A 15,051-nucleotide genomic window follows, 5' to 3' on the forward strand; every position below is an offset into this window, starting at 1 on the left:
GGCCAGTGCAGAGTTTTCAAGCCCTTCAGGTCTAGAGAAGAAACAGAAATTCTAAGACTGCATTTGTCTTTCACTGAATAGACTGTCCCAGTTTCCTTTTGCCTTTCTTCTAAAACTCGGACCAGCGCCAATTTTACTCTCTTAGGATCTTTTGCTCTATGAAAGGGTGTTTCCTAGGGGTGGCAACCTGCCCTACCAAGAAGGGTGGGCTTTGGGTGGTGGTGTGAGTTGAATCGTGTCCCCCAATGAGATGTATTGAAGTTGTAACCCCCAGTCGTTCAGAATGTGACTTTAATTGGAAATAGGATCGTTGTGATGTAATTAGTTGAGATGAGGTCATATTGGAGTAAAGTGGGGCCCTCATCCAGTGTGACTGGTGTCTTTATAAGAAGACAAAGAGAAACAGAGGGAGAACGCCATGGGGCTGTGGAGACAGAGACCGGAGTGATCAATCTACGAACTAAAGAATTCCAGGGATTGCTGGGAACCAACAGAAGCTGGGAGACAAGGAAGGATTCTTCACTAGAGCCTTAGGAGGGCATAGCCGGCTGACACCTTGATTTTGAGCTTGTAGCTTCCAGAACTGTGAGAGGATAAATTTCTGTTGTTTTAAGCCCACTACCTTGTGGCACTTTGTTACATGCAAGCCCTAGGGAATCAACACAGGTGGGCAATGCATACTTCATCTTTCAAAGTTTGGGAAAGTTTGGGAAAGTTTGGCAAAGGCTTCCTAGGATCCTGGCATGAGGTAGTTGTGGCTATAAGACTAAGACTTAGGAAAGGAACACTTTTGGGGTCTCTTGATCTTGGCCAAGCAGGCAAACGAGTAGACCAAACAACCACACAAATAGATATAGCTTATTTTTTTAAAACACAGAATTGTAGGACTTCCCTGGTTGGGGGCGCAGTGGTTAAGAACCCGCCTGCCAAGGCAGGGGACACAGGTTCAATCCCTCGTCCGGGGAGATCCCACATGCCGCGGAGCAACTAAGCCCATGCACCACAACCGCTGAGCCTGCCCTCTAGAGCCCGCGAGCCACAACTACTGAGCCTGTGTGCTGCAACTACTGAAGCCCACGCGCCTAGAGCCCACGCTCCACAACAAGAGAAGCCCGTGCACCGCAACGAAGAGTAGCCTCCCTCACCGCAACTAGAGAAAGCCTGCGTGCGGCAACGAAGACCCAACGCAGCCAAAAATAAATAAGTAAAATAAATAAATTAAAAAATACAGAATTGTAAAGATCGGCTGCATTCAGGAGCCAAGAGCTTCCCTTTATATTAATAACGGCTACTATCCATTGAGCTCTTTAAGTGCTACATACACACTTTTCCAAGCATTTTTTCATATGTATGACGTCATTTAATACTTAACATCCAGAGGGTAGTGGTTATCATATCTGTTTCACAGGTGTGGACAGGAGGCCCGAGCAGGTGAAGGAATTTGCTGATAAGTGGCAGAGGCAGGATCCATCTTCAGGCCTGTCTGAGCTTGGACTGCAGGGGCTTCAGTCAATGCCCAGTGCTTCTACCTGGGGCCCAGCAAGGGGAGTTTGATTTCTATTTGAAATTTGTTATTTAGATATTATACAAACAACATTATGCCAACCAATTAGGAAAAAAAAAAAAAAAGGTTTCACAGTCCTTTTTCTACCAGACATTTACTAAACTCAGATCGTGGGATGAAGGTGGCAGAAACCACCCTTATTCTTAGGTCACTCACGCCTCCATAGAAAACTCACCATCTTCTGAGTGCCTCATTCTAGACCTTTTCTCTGAATCGGAATGACTTGTGCATACTATAATTTTGCATTCTGTTTCCCTGTTTAGTTAATAGTGAAACCACGGTATGTTTATACTGCTAAGTAAGTCTTATTATTTGTTTATGGTGGTCTAACACATAGGATTTGTTTGAATAAATGATCATGAATCGTTCAATTCCTTAAGGCCGAGCCTTTAGTTTCTCATCATCTTTTGTCATCAGACTCTTGGGAAGCGGTGTGATGCAAGTAATGGGACAAGACTTGTCTTAACCTCTCTTTGCTTCCATTTCCCCACATGTAGAATGACAAAAGTAATAACAGTGTTTCCAGGCAGGATGTAAGGGGCAGGCATCATGAGTGATTAACCTGCTTGGTCCAGAGCCTGCCGGTAAATGCCCCACGAAGAGCCTGGCAACACACCTGTGTGCCCACAGAGAGGCTTTTCTTCCTTGGCAAACTGCCTTAAAGGAAAGTTCTAGCGGGTGAAACATGGGCTCTACGTTTTTGAACATTTCTCTAGCTTCCAAAATTTCTCGTCTATTTCCTTTCTAGGAGGGCACTCTGATTTTCCCTCCCTCCACTGTCTGAGCACATCGGTCACACCTGGTTTCTGCTGGCAATATGGGCTCTTGTCATTGACGTTTTGAAATGAATGTATTCGCCGCAAAGTACTGCATCACTATTGTTTTGATCGTTGTTTCTTTAGGAACTTTTGAGGCTGAACGTATGTCCTCTGGTGTGTTTCTTGGCCTTTGAGGTCTTGGTGTTTTCCTTAATGATTTGCATGAGATCTTTGGATAACATGTAAAGTAACTCCTTACGTATCGTTCATGTTTTCTTAAATTGTCTTCTCAATATGTTTTTCTTTAAATTTTGGTCCTGCTGTTCTTTGCTAGTCACAGGGCCTCCTGTAAGGGTTTACCCAGTTACCAGGTTTTACCCAGTTTGAGGTCTAGAGTGATGACCATGACAATAGTGACGACTAGTATTTATTGGGCATTTACTGTATACCAGGCACTGTGATAGGAACTTTTCATTCTTTCTCATTTCGTCATTACAGATTGATTATTAGGTACTATATATGCATAATCTCTTATCTGAAACCCTTGGGATCAGATGTATCGATATTTTGCAATTCAGAGTATTTGACTTTTTGAAAAGTAGCATGGTTTATATACCACTTACCACAGCAACCCTAACAGGGTGTTATGGACTCAATGCTGGCATCCCTCAAAATTCATATGTTGAAGGCATAACCCCCACTGTGGCTGTGTCTGGACATGGGGCCTCTAAGGAAGTAATTCAGGTTAATTACTGATGAAGCAAGGTCATCATAATGAGGTCATAAGGATGGGGCCCTGATCCAGCAGGATTAATGTCCTTGTAAGAAGAGACGCCCGAGGGCTCTCTCTCCCCCCGACACATGCACAAAGGTCATGTGGACACACAGCGAGATGGCCGCTGCCCACTAGCCAGGAGAAGCCTCAGAATGAAATATAAACTTGTCAGCACCTTGATCTTTGCAGCCTCCAAAGCTGGAGAAAATAAACGTCTGTTGTTTAAGCCCCCCAGTCTGTGTTGTTTGGTGATGGCAGCCCGAGCTGACACGCAGGAACTTGGAGCATTCACGTTTCTGCAGCAAAATGTACATACACGTCTATGAAGAAGGATAACTAAGGGCTGTACATTGCTTCAAATCCAAGTCAGTTTTCGCTGATCTACGTTATTTTTAAAAACTGGATTTAAGGACTTTTGCTCCATCCGTTTTCTAGATGAAAAAACAGGCTCAAGGAAATTCCTTTGCCCAGGGTGGGCTCATCCGAGTGATGAGGCCAGGCCCCAAACCAGGTCTGCCCCAGACCGGGGCCCGAGTCCTGGGCCGACGGGACCCCGCTGGTTCAATTGCGTCTGTACCCCCTAACGGAGCTGCACCAAAGTTTGTATTTTGCACTGCTTCTTGCTCTTTCCTACTTCACGGTGCTCTGTGAGCTTTCACTAGAATGAAGGAGGGTGCCCTCCCCCGCCTTCACTAAGGAGCTCCAGAGATGGACCTTTAAATCAGCCCACAGGGATCCTCAGCCAGTGCGGCGGAGCCCAGGCACACGGGGCAGAGAGGGGGCGCCCACCCTCCACGTGTCGGTCTGGAGTCTGTCCTGTTCCATCCACCAGGCGGTCTCATGCCCGACCCTCGGAGCCACCTGACAAGTTTCCCAAGACCAGCCCCGTGTGGCTCCTTCTTTCCAGGTGGCCCTTCCTCTCCCTGACAAGGAGGGTGGTGGGCTCTGTGTAGGCTCTCTCTGAAGTGTGTTGTCATCGCCTCTGGCCTTTTCTCAAGGGCTTCGGGGCTGGGGGCCGGAACGGTCACCTCCCACTCATGCAGTGGCCACTGCACAGCACCCCAGGCCGTGTGCCCTTCCTCCTGGCCACCTTTCCTGTCTTCCTTTGCCTGTTCTAGCTTCCCACCTCCAACAGGGTACTCGTCCAGGCGCGTGTGCGTGTAGCGTGTGGCGTGATACGTGTGCATGAATGTGTGTGCACGTGATGTGTGTGTGATGTGTCTGTGTGACTGTTTGCCCGTGATGTGCGTGCACAGGTGCTGGTTCCAGGACTGGGGACCAGGGTGAGTGACGGACGGAGTTCAGGGAAACATCAGCACAGTTCACAGAGAGAACCTTTTCTCTTTTTAAATTTTATTTATTTATTTATTTTTGGCCGCGTTGGGTCTTTGATGCTGCGCGCGAGCTTTCTCTAGTTGTGGCGAGCGGGGGCTACTCTCGGTCGCGGTGCGTGGCTTCTCATTGCGGTGGCTTCTGTTGCTGCGGAGCACGGGCTCTAGGCGCGCGGGCTTCAGTAGTTGCGGCGCACGGGCTTAGCTCCTCCGCGGCATGTGGGATCTTCCCGGACCAGGGCTCAACCCGTGTCCCCTGCATTGGCAGGTGGATTCTTAACCACTGCGCCACCGGGGAAGCCCCAGAAACCTTTTCTTGGTCCGTCTGCTCTGCGCTTCACTTTTCTCTTCCTGCCCCTTTGCAGATCTGTGGCTTCAATGGCGACAGACAGGAAAACCACCCTTTCCCTCTGGGCTCAGGCCTCACAAGCCTTCAGGAGCAAGGCTGGCCGCGTCAAGCAGTACTTGGCCCTGTGCAGGCAGGAGAGGGGCTGAGGCCTGCGGGGCAATGGAGGGAGCCTGCTCTGACATAAAGAATGGAAATGCAACCTTTCCGAACACTGCTGGCCAGAGCACGTCTGTGGGGCTGTTCTCCAGAGCAGGCAGCCCTGCCGTCATCCCACGGCTGCACCGGCCGCCTCACGTCAGGCAGACACACAGGTCCGAGGCCAGAGGGGGCAGCTGGTGACTCCAGGCTCTCTAGGGCCCACAGAACGCTCCTGCTGGGGTGAACGGCTGCTCCCTTACTTGGAGCGACTGGACGATTTTACTACAGCTCATGTGATCTAACAAGGCAGTCAGCTCTGGGCACTGTTGGTTTGTCATTTGCGGAAATTCAGGAGAGCAGAGAAACAGCAATAACAATAGTAATAATAATAGTAATAACAATAGCAACAAAAATAATGCCAGCGAAAGTATATTCTTTATTACGCACCAGGCACTGTGCTAGGCGTTTACTCTTCAGACAACAGGAAAGATGGGTATTATTCGTCTCCATCGCACAGACGAGGAGACTGAGGCTAAGAGGTGTAAGTGACTCGCCTGCGGGTACACAGCTGGTGAGTGGCAGAGCTGGGGGTCCCTGCAGGTCCGCCTGACTGCATGGCTTGAGTTATTAGTGATGACATTGCTCCTCTGACTGCTGGATGGCTGTGCAGTCAGTGTTACTCTTCTCATTCTTCAATTGGATCCAGGCCAGGATTCCTGGGGGAGCCCCAGGGCCGGATGCTGTATCCACTAGGACGGGGCTCCGGGGCCCCTGGGGGGAATGGCTCCGTGGGGTGGTGCTCTCGACACAGGGAGCTGAGGGCTTCCAGGAAGAGTTTTCTGAAGGAGGAGGAGGACACAGCATTGTACAGCACAGGGGTCACCGCCGAGCTGACGTAGGAAAGCGTGTTGGTCACCATGTAGAAGTAGTGATAGAAATCGTAGAGCTTGCTGGAGGAGAAACCCGGAAGGCAGGTTAGAGGGCCTGCCGCCTGCCCGTGGCATCCTCCCCTTGCTGCTGGGAGTGTCTCCCCTTCCACACGGCTGCGTGAGGAAGGCCTGCTTCCTGCTATCGGGAAGCTCAGTGTGAATTCAAGAGACGTTCCGTCACACCAGCTGCCCTTGGCTCACCTGCCCCACCCAGCCTTTGAGTCCCTGTGCCTGGTTGCCCGGCCCGGTCACCTGCGCAGTGAAGGGCACACCTGCCGGTGGATGGGGGCCGCTGGCCAGCCCGCTGAGACATGGGCCTCATGCTGCCAGGTGTGGTCAAGGAGATGTGGCTTCACTAAGAGGAGAAAGTCCTGAGAAGCTGTGCCCCTTGTCGCCGTGGGAAGGGCTGTGTGTGTGCATGTGTGTGCACGTGGGGGTCGGAGGGGGGCACTAGCAGCTCTCGAGAAGGAGCCATCTGTTGACACAGCTATCTCCTTGGAGGCCACGTGGGATCTCTCTCCTCTCAGATGTTTGACTTTCCCTTATGATCGAGGCATAGTGATTTCCAAAAGGAAGATAAGGGATTCTCTGCTTTGCTTTTCTCCAGTTGTGTCATAAAAAGGGTGTGCATGGTTTGGTCTCTAAGGCGCCTCTGTTAACTCATGGAATCACAGCTCTGAGCCTTCTTCCCTCTCTCCTTGTAAGAACATGGCCTTTTCCCCGCCCCCTACCTGTAGGCCGCCCTCCGTCCTGCCATCTCCGTCAGGATGCCCATAACCCTGACTACCACTCACATGGCCTGACCAGTTCAGAGAGGTTTCCGGATGATGCTCTGTTCCCCACCCTGAGCTGGGAGCTTTTGGGATAACAGACTGGGCAGGACCGGATAGAATGGAGGCCAGAGTTCTGGGGAACCCAGCAACTGGGGGTCCCTCCGGAGAGCAGAGGCAGCCCTGGCCCTGCCCGGCTGCCCCTCCCTGTGTGCTGGGGCTCCTCCCCTCACTCACTCGGTCCACCCGTTGTCAGGGACGTAGCAGTACATGAGCCTGCGGGCGTGGTACGGCATCCAGCAGACGACATACACAGCCACGATGGCTCCTGCAGGACCGGAGAGAGACAGACAGGCAGGAAACACGTAACAGTTACACCATCTCTGGGGAAGAAGCTGCCCAAGGTGACAAGAGCATTTCCCTTGAAATTGCTCCTGGAGTCTAGGGGTTGGAAGGGGACTTTGAGGTTATCTGACACACCCTTACCTGGATCTGTTCCCAAACCTGGTGTTACCCTGTCCTCTGAGTGAATGTCCACTTTAATCCTGACCTGTCCACTGACATGCTTCTAGAAACTGCTACAATATCTATAAGCTCCTGGTCACTAGAAAATACTCCCAACTCAGGGCTAGATATTCCCACTTTGTCTGACTGCAGAGACAACAGAACTCAAATGTCCTTCTGCCTTATAAGGCCTCTCCCTCTTCTGTCCCTTTTTCTGATTGATTGATGGCACCACCGCCCATGTGGCACTCACATCGTAAGCCACAGAGTCTTCTTCTTTCTCCATTACCCCCGAGATCCAATCTATTACAGAGCATCTCCCTCTCCATTCCTTCCTCACTTCCACTGTGCCCACCCTAGGGGCCCATATCTTCCCTCCACCGGATTATGACGGCAGTCTCGTAAGTGGCTCCATTGTCCCTAACCTTCTACCTCTTCCTTTCCTTTCTTCTACTCCTGCCCTGAATGGCAAACCCGTTCTCTAATCCACTGTGGCCCCTGCACCAGCAGCGCCCACCTCAGCTGGGAGCTTGTGAGAAATGTAAATTCTCAGGCACATCCCAGGCCGGCTGAATCAGAATCTCTGGGTTGGGGGCCAGTGGGCTGCATCTTACAACTGTCCACATCATTCTTGTGCACACAGAAGTTTGAGAAGCAAACTTCTCAAACTTGGAGAGCCTGTCCTCTAAGACTGCCGAGCACATATATCTCAAGAGCAGCTCTGGACACCAGCTCTTGCCATGACGGCCCGTTGTCTATGGAAGGAAATCCAGGCCTTTCATGTGCTGCCTCTGTTACTTGTCACATCACATTGCACTTGGCTCCTATATTTTGGTCCTGCCCACAAGACCGTGGCACTGATGACAGAGGAGACCCTCTCCCTTACTCCATCCTCCCAGACCGTCGTGAGTTCCTGGATCACAGCAGGTGCTTGGAAAGACCTCTGTTTCCCTGTGCCTTTAAAGTTGCCCTTACAAAGCCAGGTTTGCCCAGATATGTAGAAAAGCAAACACACTGATCCATGTCACATTAGGAACAGCAGAGAGTTAGTGGAGAGCTGGATTTGGAGACCCAGCTGGTTTGAGTCCACTGTTCCTGGTCTGTGGATCCTTAACTACCTTTGCTCCTTGCGTCCGTCTGTATGGCCAGACGCCCTGAGAAGCAGCCAGACATCTGCTTGTCTTTGGGCACCACTCCCTGGATCAGACTGGGGGGTTCACGTGCACAGTTCCCATTCTTTCCTCTAATTCTACTGCTGCACCTTACAGAAGCCTATTGGTGATTATATAACTCCCCGGGGCAAAGAGAAAAATGAGGGCTGGAGGGGGGCAGTAACTTGCTCAAGGTCACGTGGCCAGGTGTTGGCGGAGGCAGCCCTGGATCCGGCCCTTCCCCTCTGGGCGGTGTTACCGGGCACTTAACTGAGAACTTGGATGCTGCGCTGGAGGCCACGGATCCGGCGGGAGTCCTTGTGTCTCACCAGGGCGGCCTGGCCTCCCAGGGCCAGTGTCCTCCTCTCCTCGCTCATTAGCTTCAGGTGGCTGGGGGCGGAGCTGCCTGTGGCAGAAGGGGATGGCCCCTGGGAGCAGAGGGCCTCCAGGTGGCTCAGGTGACCCCGCTGAGGAAAGCAGTTAATGCCAAGGGGAGCACAAAGGACGCCAGCACATTCACCTGGAAAATGTAATTCCAGAGGTTATGGAGGTATCACCAAGGCTCAGTGATACTCTGGTCATCAGGCCGGGCCCGAGGGCCCAGGAATGTGTAGCAGCAGGAGTGGGGGGTGGCAGGCGTGTGGTGACAGCAGGCTTACAAGAGGAAGTCGAGAAAATCCTCAGAAAGTAAGGAGAGAGCAATGAAAATGGAAGAGAAAAGATAAGAAAATTTGGGACGTTTAGGATGCTCACCATCTAAATAATATACGTTCCAGAAAGAAAAAGAATAGAGAAAATATAACAACAACATTGAAACACACGACCAAAACCACGTTTACGAAAGATTTCCCAAAATGGAGGAATATGAGCTTCTAGACCGAAATTATAACAACAACATCGAAACACACGACCAAAACCGCGTTTAAGGAAGATTTCCCAAAAGGGAGGAATATGAGCTTCTAGACTGAAATTATAACAACAACATCGAAACACACAACCAAAACCACGTTTAAGGAAGATTTCCCAAAATGAAGGAATATGAGCTTCTAGGCTGAAAAGCATTTGGCTACTCAGAACAATGAATGAGAATAAATCCATGTCAGGGCGTGTTCTTAGGAACTTTAGTGCCTGGAGATAAAGTCTTGAAAGCTTCCGAAGGGATAAAATGGCACATACAAAGGATGGGGTACCAGAATGTCATTATACTCACTCAAAACAACAGTGGAAGAAGCTAGAAAACAAGAGTGATGTGTCACAATCTGTGAGGAAGTCGATTTCCATCTTATAACTTTCTGCCCAGCCATATTATGAGAAACGCAAGGATAAAATGAAACATTTTCAGACATGCAAATTCTTAGAAATTTTTTTACCTTCTACGAACTTTCTCTCAGGCCACAGGAGGTTACAAGAGCATATGTTCCATCAAAATAAGGTTATGAACAAATACAGAGGGGGAGACCTGGGATCCCCAAATCAGTGTCCCACAGAGGAGCAGAGAGATGGGGTGGCATTGGCAAGGTGCCAGCTCTGCACCCAGTGAGGCTGGAGCAGAAGACAGGGCTCTAGGGATGATTGAAGAAGACAAGATGAAGCTGGTAGATTACCTCATGGGTCTGAACATATTGAAATGGTATTTATACTTCTGGTAGAGAAGGAAAAATGAGTTAGGAATAGATGGGAAACTAAGCAAATGAGAAGGGAAAAAAAGGCTATTCATTTATTAACTGCAAGGAAAACAAATACTGGAGATAATATTGTAATATTGGAAAGGACAAAAACCAAAAATATACAACCTGGCTCATCAGTGAAGAATTTTACATAGTCACAATAAAATAAATATTGACCATGAATCTAAGCAAATACCATGACATAATGATACTGAAAGGATGGTGAGAGGAAGTGTGTGTGAACATGGGGTGTGGAGGGCAGGGATGGGAATGTAAAAGAATGACGTATTCATCTTCTACAGGTACAAGTCAGTGGATAAACTTAAGGCTGACGGATAAAGCAGGCGGATTCTTTGGAAAATGTAGGCAAAATGTAGCGGGAGTTATGTAAGAGTGGATGGTGGTTGCCTCCAGATCAGAGACTAGAAATCAGAGCATGGAGGAACAGAAAGGGAGCAGCTGTTCAACTTTATATGCCTTGTGTTTTAAATGTTTAATTTTTCAAATTCAAAATACATGTGTTGTAGGGTTTTCTCCTCCTCAGTTCTTTCCCTCTGCAAACATTGAAAGAAAATGAAACATTTTAATAGCACTTGAAAATCAGTGCAGAAAAAATGGGGACTTCCCTGGCAGTCCGGTGGTTAGGACTCTGCTTTTCTACCGCAGGGGGCATGGGTTCCACCCCGATCGGGGAACTAAGGTCCTGCAATTGTGCGGCCAGAACGACAACAAAAAATCATCACAAAATACCTCAGTTGGGTGCTGCACCTTTTTAAGGAGTTATCATTCAGGCTTTTTTCACCTTAATGCATGCTTACAAGTCAGCAACACCTAGAGAAAAATAAAACACTGTACGTGACAATCATTTTAAGTTTGTTGTGGAACCAAACAGGTTTTTATTGACAATATACTTACTATCAAACTGTAACTTTAGTACCAGTCAAGACAGAAAGTGAAGGTAAAACATATATTCATAAGTTAGTGATTAATCTTTGGCACCTTTGAGATCTTTCTAGAAGAACTATCAAGGCATACCTGGAGATATTGCGGGTTTGGTTCCAGACCACTGCAATAAAGTGAATATTGCAATAAATTCAAGTCACACGAATTTTTTTGTTTCCTAGTGCATATAAAAGTTATGTTTACCCTATACTCTAGTCTATTAAGTATGGAATAGCATGATGTCTAAAAAAAACAGTGTACATACATTAATGTAAAAACACTCTATTGCTAAAATTTGCTAACCATCACCTGAGCCTTCAGTGTGTCATAAACTTTATTGCTGTCATAATCTTTATTTGAAATATTGCGAGAATTACCAAAATATGGCACAGACATGAAATGAGCAAATGCTACTGGAAAAATGGTGCTGATAGACTTGCTCAACTCAGCGTTGCCACAAACCTTCAATTTGTAAAAAACACAGTAAAGCCAAGAGCAATAAAACAAGGTAAGCCCTTGCAGCTTTTTCTACTTTCAAAAACTCTGAGCATTTTCCTTGGTCAAAAAGCATTGACTCATGTGGGTAATGAATCAACTCACTGATAAGACACTAAAAAGAAAGCTGGACCAAAATAATTTGAGTCTGGTTGTTCTGTTGTGTTAACACAGGCTGTACATCTCAAATGAAACATTTTTGACATACACCATTTGTCAAACAACACTGGTACACTGAAAGAATTCACTACATATAATGTCAGAAGCTTGGCCCGCGAACACTTTATGGCTTTCATTGCATTTGTTGGTCCGTACCAGTAAAGCAAACGTTGAAAGTAGCATATCTGCAGCACAAACATTGCTTGACACTTTTTTTTTTTTTTTTTTTTTTTTGCCGTACGCGGGCCTCTCACTGTTGTGGCCTCTCCCGTTGTGGAGCACAGGCTCCGGACGCGCAGGCTCAGCGGCCATGGCTCACGGGCCCAGCCGCTCCACGTTATGCGGGATCTTCCCGGACTGGGGCACGAACCCGTGTCCCCTGCATCGGCAAGCGGACTCTCAACCACGCACCACCAGGGAAGCCCCTGCTTGACACTTTTTTCTCTCTCAGGCCTAACTCCAATATAAGTACAGCCTGGAAGCCACTACCCCAGTCTGTGAAGTGTGGTAGAACTTGACAACCAGGTCTTTGGAGCCTGGGGTTGTTAGTCCATTGTCGGGGGGCCACACCAGTGTGCAGCGGGAACCAGGCAGTCAGGCCTTGGGCAGAAGCAGCAGTGCACTGACTGTTCTGCTGACTGATTCCCTGCAGCTCACAATCTGGAGGCAGCTGGGACGCTGGGAGGTAGATGAGTGTCCCGTGCTGCCCCGTGGCCGGGATGTGCTTGGGCCAGGGCTGGGGCAGGCAGCAAGCATGTGGGCAGACCGCTGAGGTCTGAGGTCACAAATAGTCCACCTGATGCAGTGCTAGGAGGAGCCACTCCCACTGTTGTCAGTGGCTTCCGTTATTCTGACTGCTGTCTTGATTCCCTGCAGGACCAGTTCCATTAGTATGGTTACTGTTGGTGGGTTTTGGTGTTTGTTGTTTTGGTCTCCTTTACCATCAGGTCCAGACTGGGGTAAGGAATTTGACAACTTGCAAAAAAATGTCTGATATAGGAAGTGTATTTTTTAAAAATTAAGGATCCTGCCTAGCCGGCTTTGAGTAATTCTCCTGATAGGGACCATAGTAAGCCACTTTGAAAGCAAGTGGAATGTTTTCTTATTGGGTTTAACTTCACATTTTTCCATATTCTCAGTAAGGCTGCAGTGGATATATGTATTTCTTTTGAAACGCTTCATTAATGTTGAATGTCCAGGCCTCTTTTTATGTCTGCACAACGTCCCAGTAAACTAGTTGTTCTTTCATGTTCTTGTCATGGGGCTAAAGATGACTAGTTTTGGTGATAATAAAAAAGCAGAAGCCTAGGGTGGGTCATGAAATCTATATTTTTACCTGCTCGCAGGGTAATTCTTATACCCCATCACATTTGCTCACCACTCCTGCAAGAGTGGGAAGCCTTCAGAGTTAATTTTGAATTCAAACCTGGACTTCTTTTTCTTTATTATTTTTTTTTTATTGAGGTATAGTTGATTTACAATACTGTGTTAGTTTGAGGTATACAGCAAAGTGATTCAGTTATACATACATACATATTTTTTAAAATTTTCCATATAGGTTATTACAAGATGTTGAATATAGTTCCCTGTGCTATACAGCAAATCCTTGTTGCTTACCTATTTCATATATAGTAGTTTTTATCTGTTAGTTGCATACTCCTAATTTATCCCTCTCCCCTCCCTTTCCCTTTTGGTAACCATAAATTTTTCTATGTCTGAGAGTCTGTTTCTGTTTTGCATATATATTCATTTGTATTATGTTTTAGATTTCACATATATGCGATATCATATAATATGTGTCTTTCTCTGGCTTAACTTCATTTAGTATGATAATCTCTAGGTCCATCCATGTTGCTGCAAATGGCAATATTTCATTCTTGTTTGGACTTCTCTTAGTGTTTCACTTTAGCCAAGTCTCTCCACAAGTCCTTTGTAAAATGGGGCAATGAGACCCAACTTTCCGACTGGTCTCCAGTATGAGAGATGAAAACAGGCTGTAGGGTCGCCCCTCCCGCTTACCTGGATGAAGACCTGCAGCGTGGTACGGCTCACCAGCACGGTGCACACGCGTGAGGCGGGCTCCGGCTGCCCGCCGGCCGTCTCCAGCTCGTGCTTCTGCCCCATGACGATTGCCATGGGCAGAGCCAGGCCGAGCGAGGCGGCCCAGACGAGGGACAGCAGGAGGCGGGTCCTGCGCGGTGTCAACAGGCTTCGGGCGCGCAGGGGCTGGCAGACGGCCAGGCAGCGCTCGGAGCTCAGGCTGGCCACGCTGAGCACCGTGGCGTAGGCGCACAGCTCGCGCACGAAATAGTAGGCGCGGCAGCCCAGGTCGCCGAAGACCCAGGGGTAGTGGAACCACACAAAGTTGTAGAGCTCCATGGGCACGCCGACCAGCAGCAGCAGCAGGGCGGAGAGCGCCAGGCTGAGCACGTGGCAGCGCAGGCGCCCGGGGGGCCCGGCCCGCGCCTTCAGCACCACGTGCGCGGACAGCGCATTGCCCGCAGTGCCCAGCGCGAAGATGAGCGAGTAGAGCGCGGTGAAGAGCACCTTGGCCCAGAGGCGCGTGTCCACGCCCAGTCGCGGGCTGCTGGTCTCCATCCCGCTCCCGCGGCTGCACTCCCTCCCTCTCCCTGCCCGGAGACTGGGCGAGCTGCCCCGTCAGCCTGCGCCTCCTCCTCTCTGGGAACCTCCAGAACAGGAGGACACGCCCCGCGAAGGGTGCCCCCGAGCCAGCGCAGGACCGCGAGGGGAGGCCCGCTAGCCGCGCTCGCATTTCTCAGTTCAGCTCCACGCAGGAAACACGTGCTGGGTGGACGGTGGGCTCCTTTTGGGACCTGAGAGACATGCGTTGGGCCAGACGCCTGCACGTACTAGCTGTTTGACCTTGGGCAAGTTATTTTTTAACCCTCTCTCAACGCATTTAAAAAATATTACTGCAGAATCTCTGTGAAGTTGAAGTGGGTGAATCTGTGTGAAACTCTGCACTGCAGCATAAGTAGGCATCCCACACGTACTGCGTGCCCCTGCGCTGTGCTACTGTCTGTGTATATAGTCCCAAGGACAACTGATCAAGAATTTGCCCGCAGTTCAGCATTTTGCAGCCGTCATTCTTCTTGCTAAAGCACTCTTTCATCTTCTGTTAAAGGCTGTTTCAGTGCCGCACCGATAACCTCAAGGACTCCTTTGTCAGTGTCAGATGCCTCCTCATGATATCACGTTTCCCCAGTCCTTCAAGAATGTCGTTCTCATGGAGCAGTGTCAGCAAGGGAAAAGAAGTATGTTTCGCGTGTTTCAAAACCTTCCATTGGTCTCTTTCCTAAGCCCTTCTAGAACACCAGAATTTTACAACTGGAAGGCCCTAGTGGAGGCTTTCTTATCTCACCCTTAGCTCCCCGGGCATTTAAGGCCAGAACCAGGTCTCCTGATTTTTTGTCTTCAGCAAAGTTGTTATGGCCCAGTGATATTTAATTCTTCCATTTGGATATATAACCTTACAGTCACTTTTGGGGCTAGGGCTTT

At 49.0% G+C, this 15,051-nt stretch overlaps 1 protein-coding gene across 1 annotated transcript; it reads right to left on the reverse strand.

Annotated features, from left to right (window-relative positions):
• Nucleotides 1–4,844: 4,844 nt before the first annotated feature.
• NTSR2 (neurotensin receptor 2) lies at nt 4,845–14,130 on the reverse strand. Its single transcript, XM_032653361.1, is given in 7 exon segments — nt 4,845–4,899; nt 5,568–5,686; nt 5,688–5,865; nt 6,852–6,942; nt 8,541–8,726; nt 8,729–8,789; nt 13,552–14,130. Coding segments are annotated over 7 exon segments (1,269 nt in total).
• Between the last annotated feature and the right edge of the window lie 921 nt (nt 14,131–15,051).

Source organism: Phocoena sinus, chromosome 13, assembly GCF_008692025.1.
Source record: "Phocoena sinus isolate mPhoSin1 chromosome 13, mPhoSin1.pri, whole genome shotgun sequence".
Classification (NCBI taxonomy): Eukaryota; Metazoa; Chordata; class Mammalia; order Artiodactyla; family Phocoenidae; genus Phocoena; species Phocoena sinus.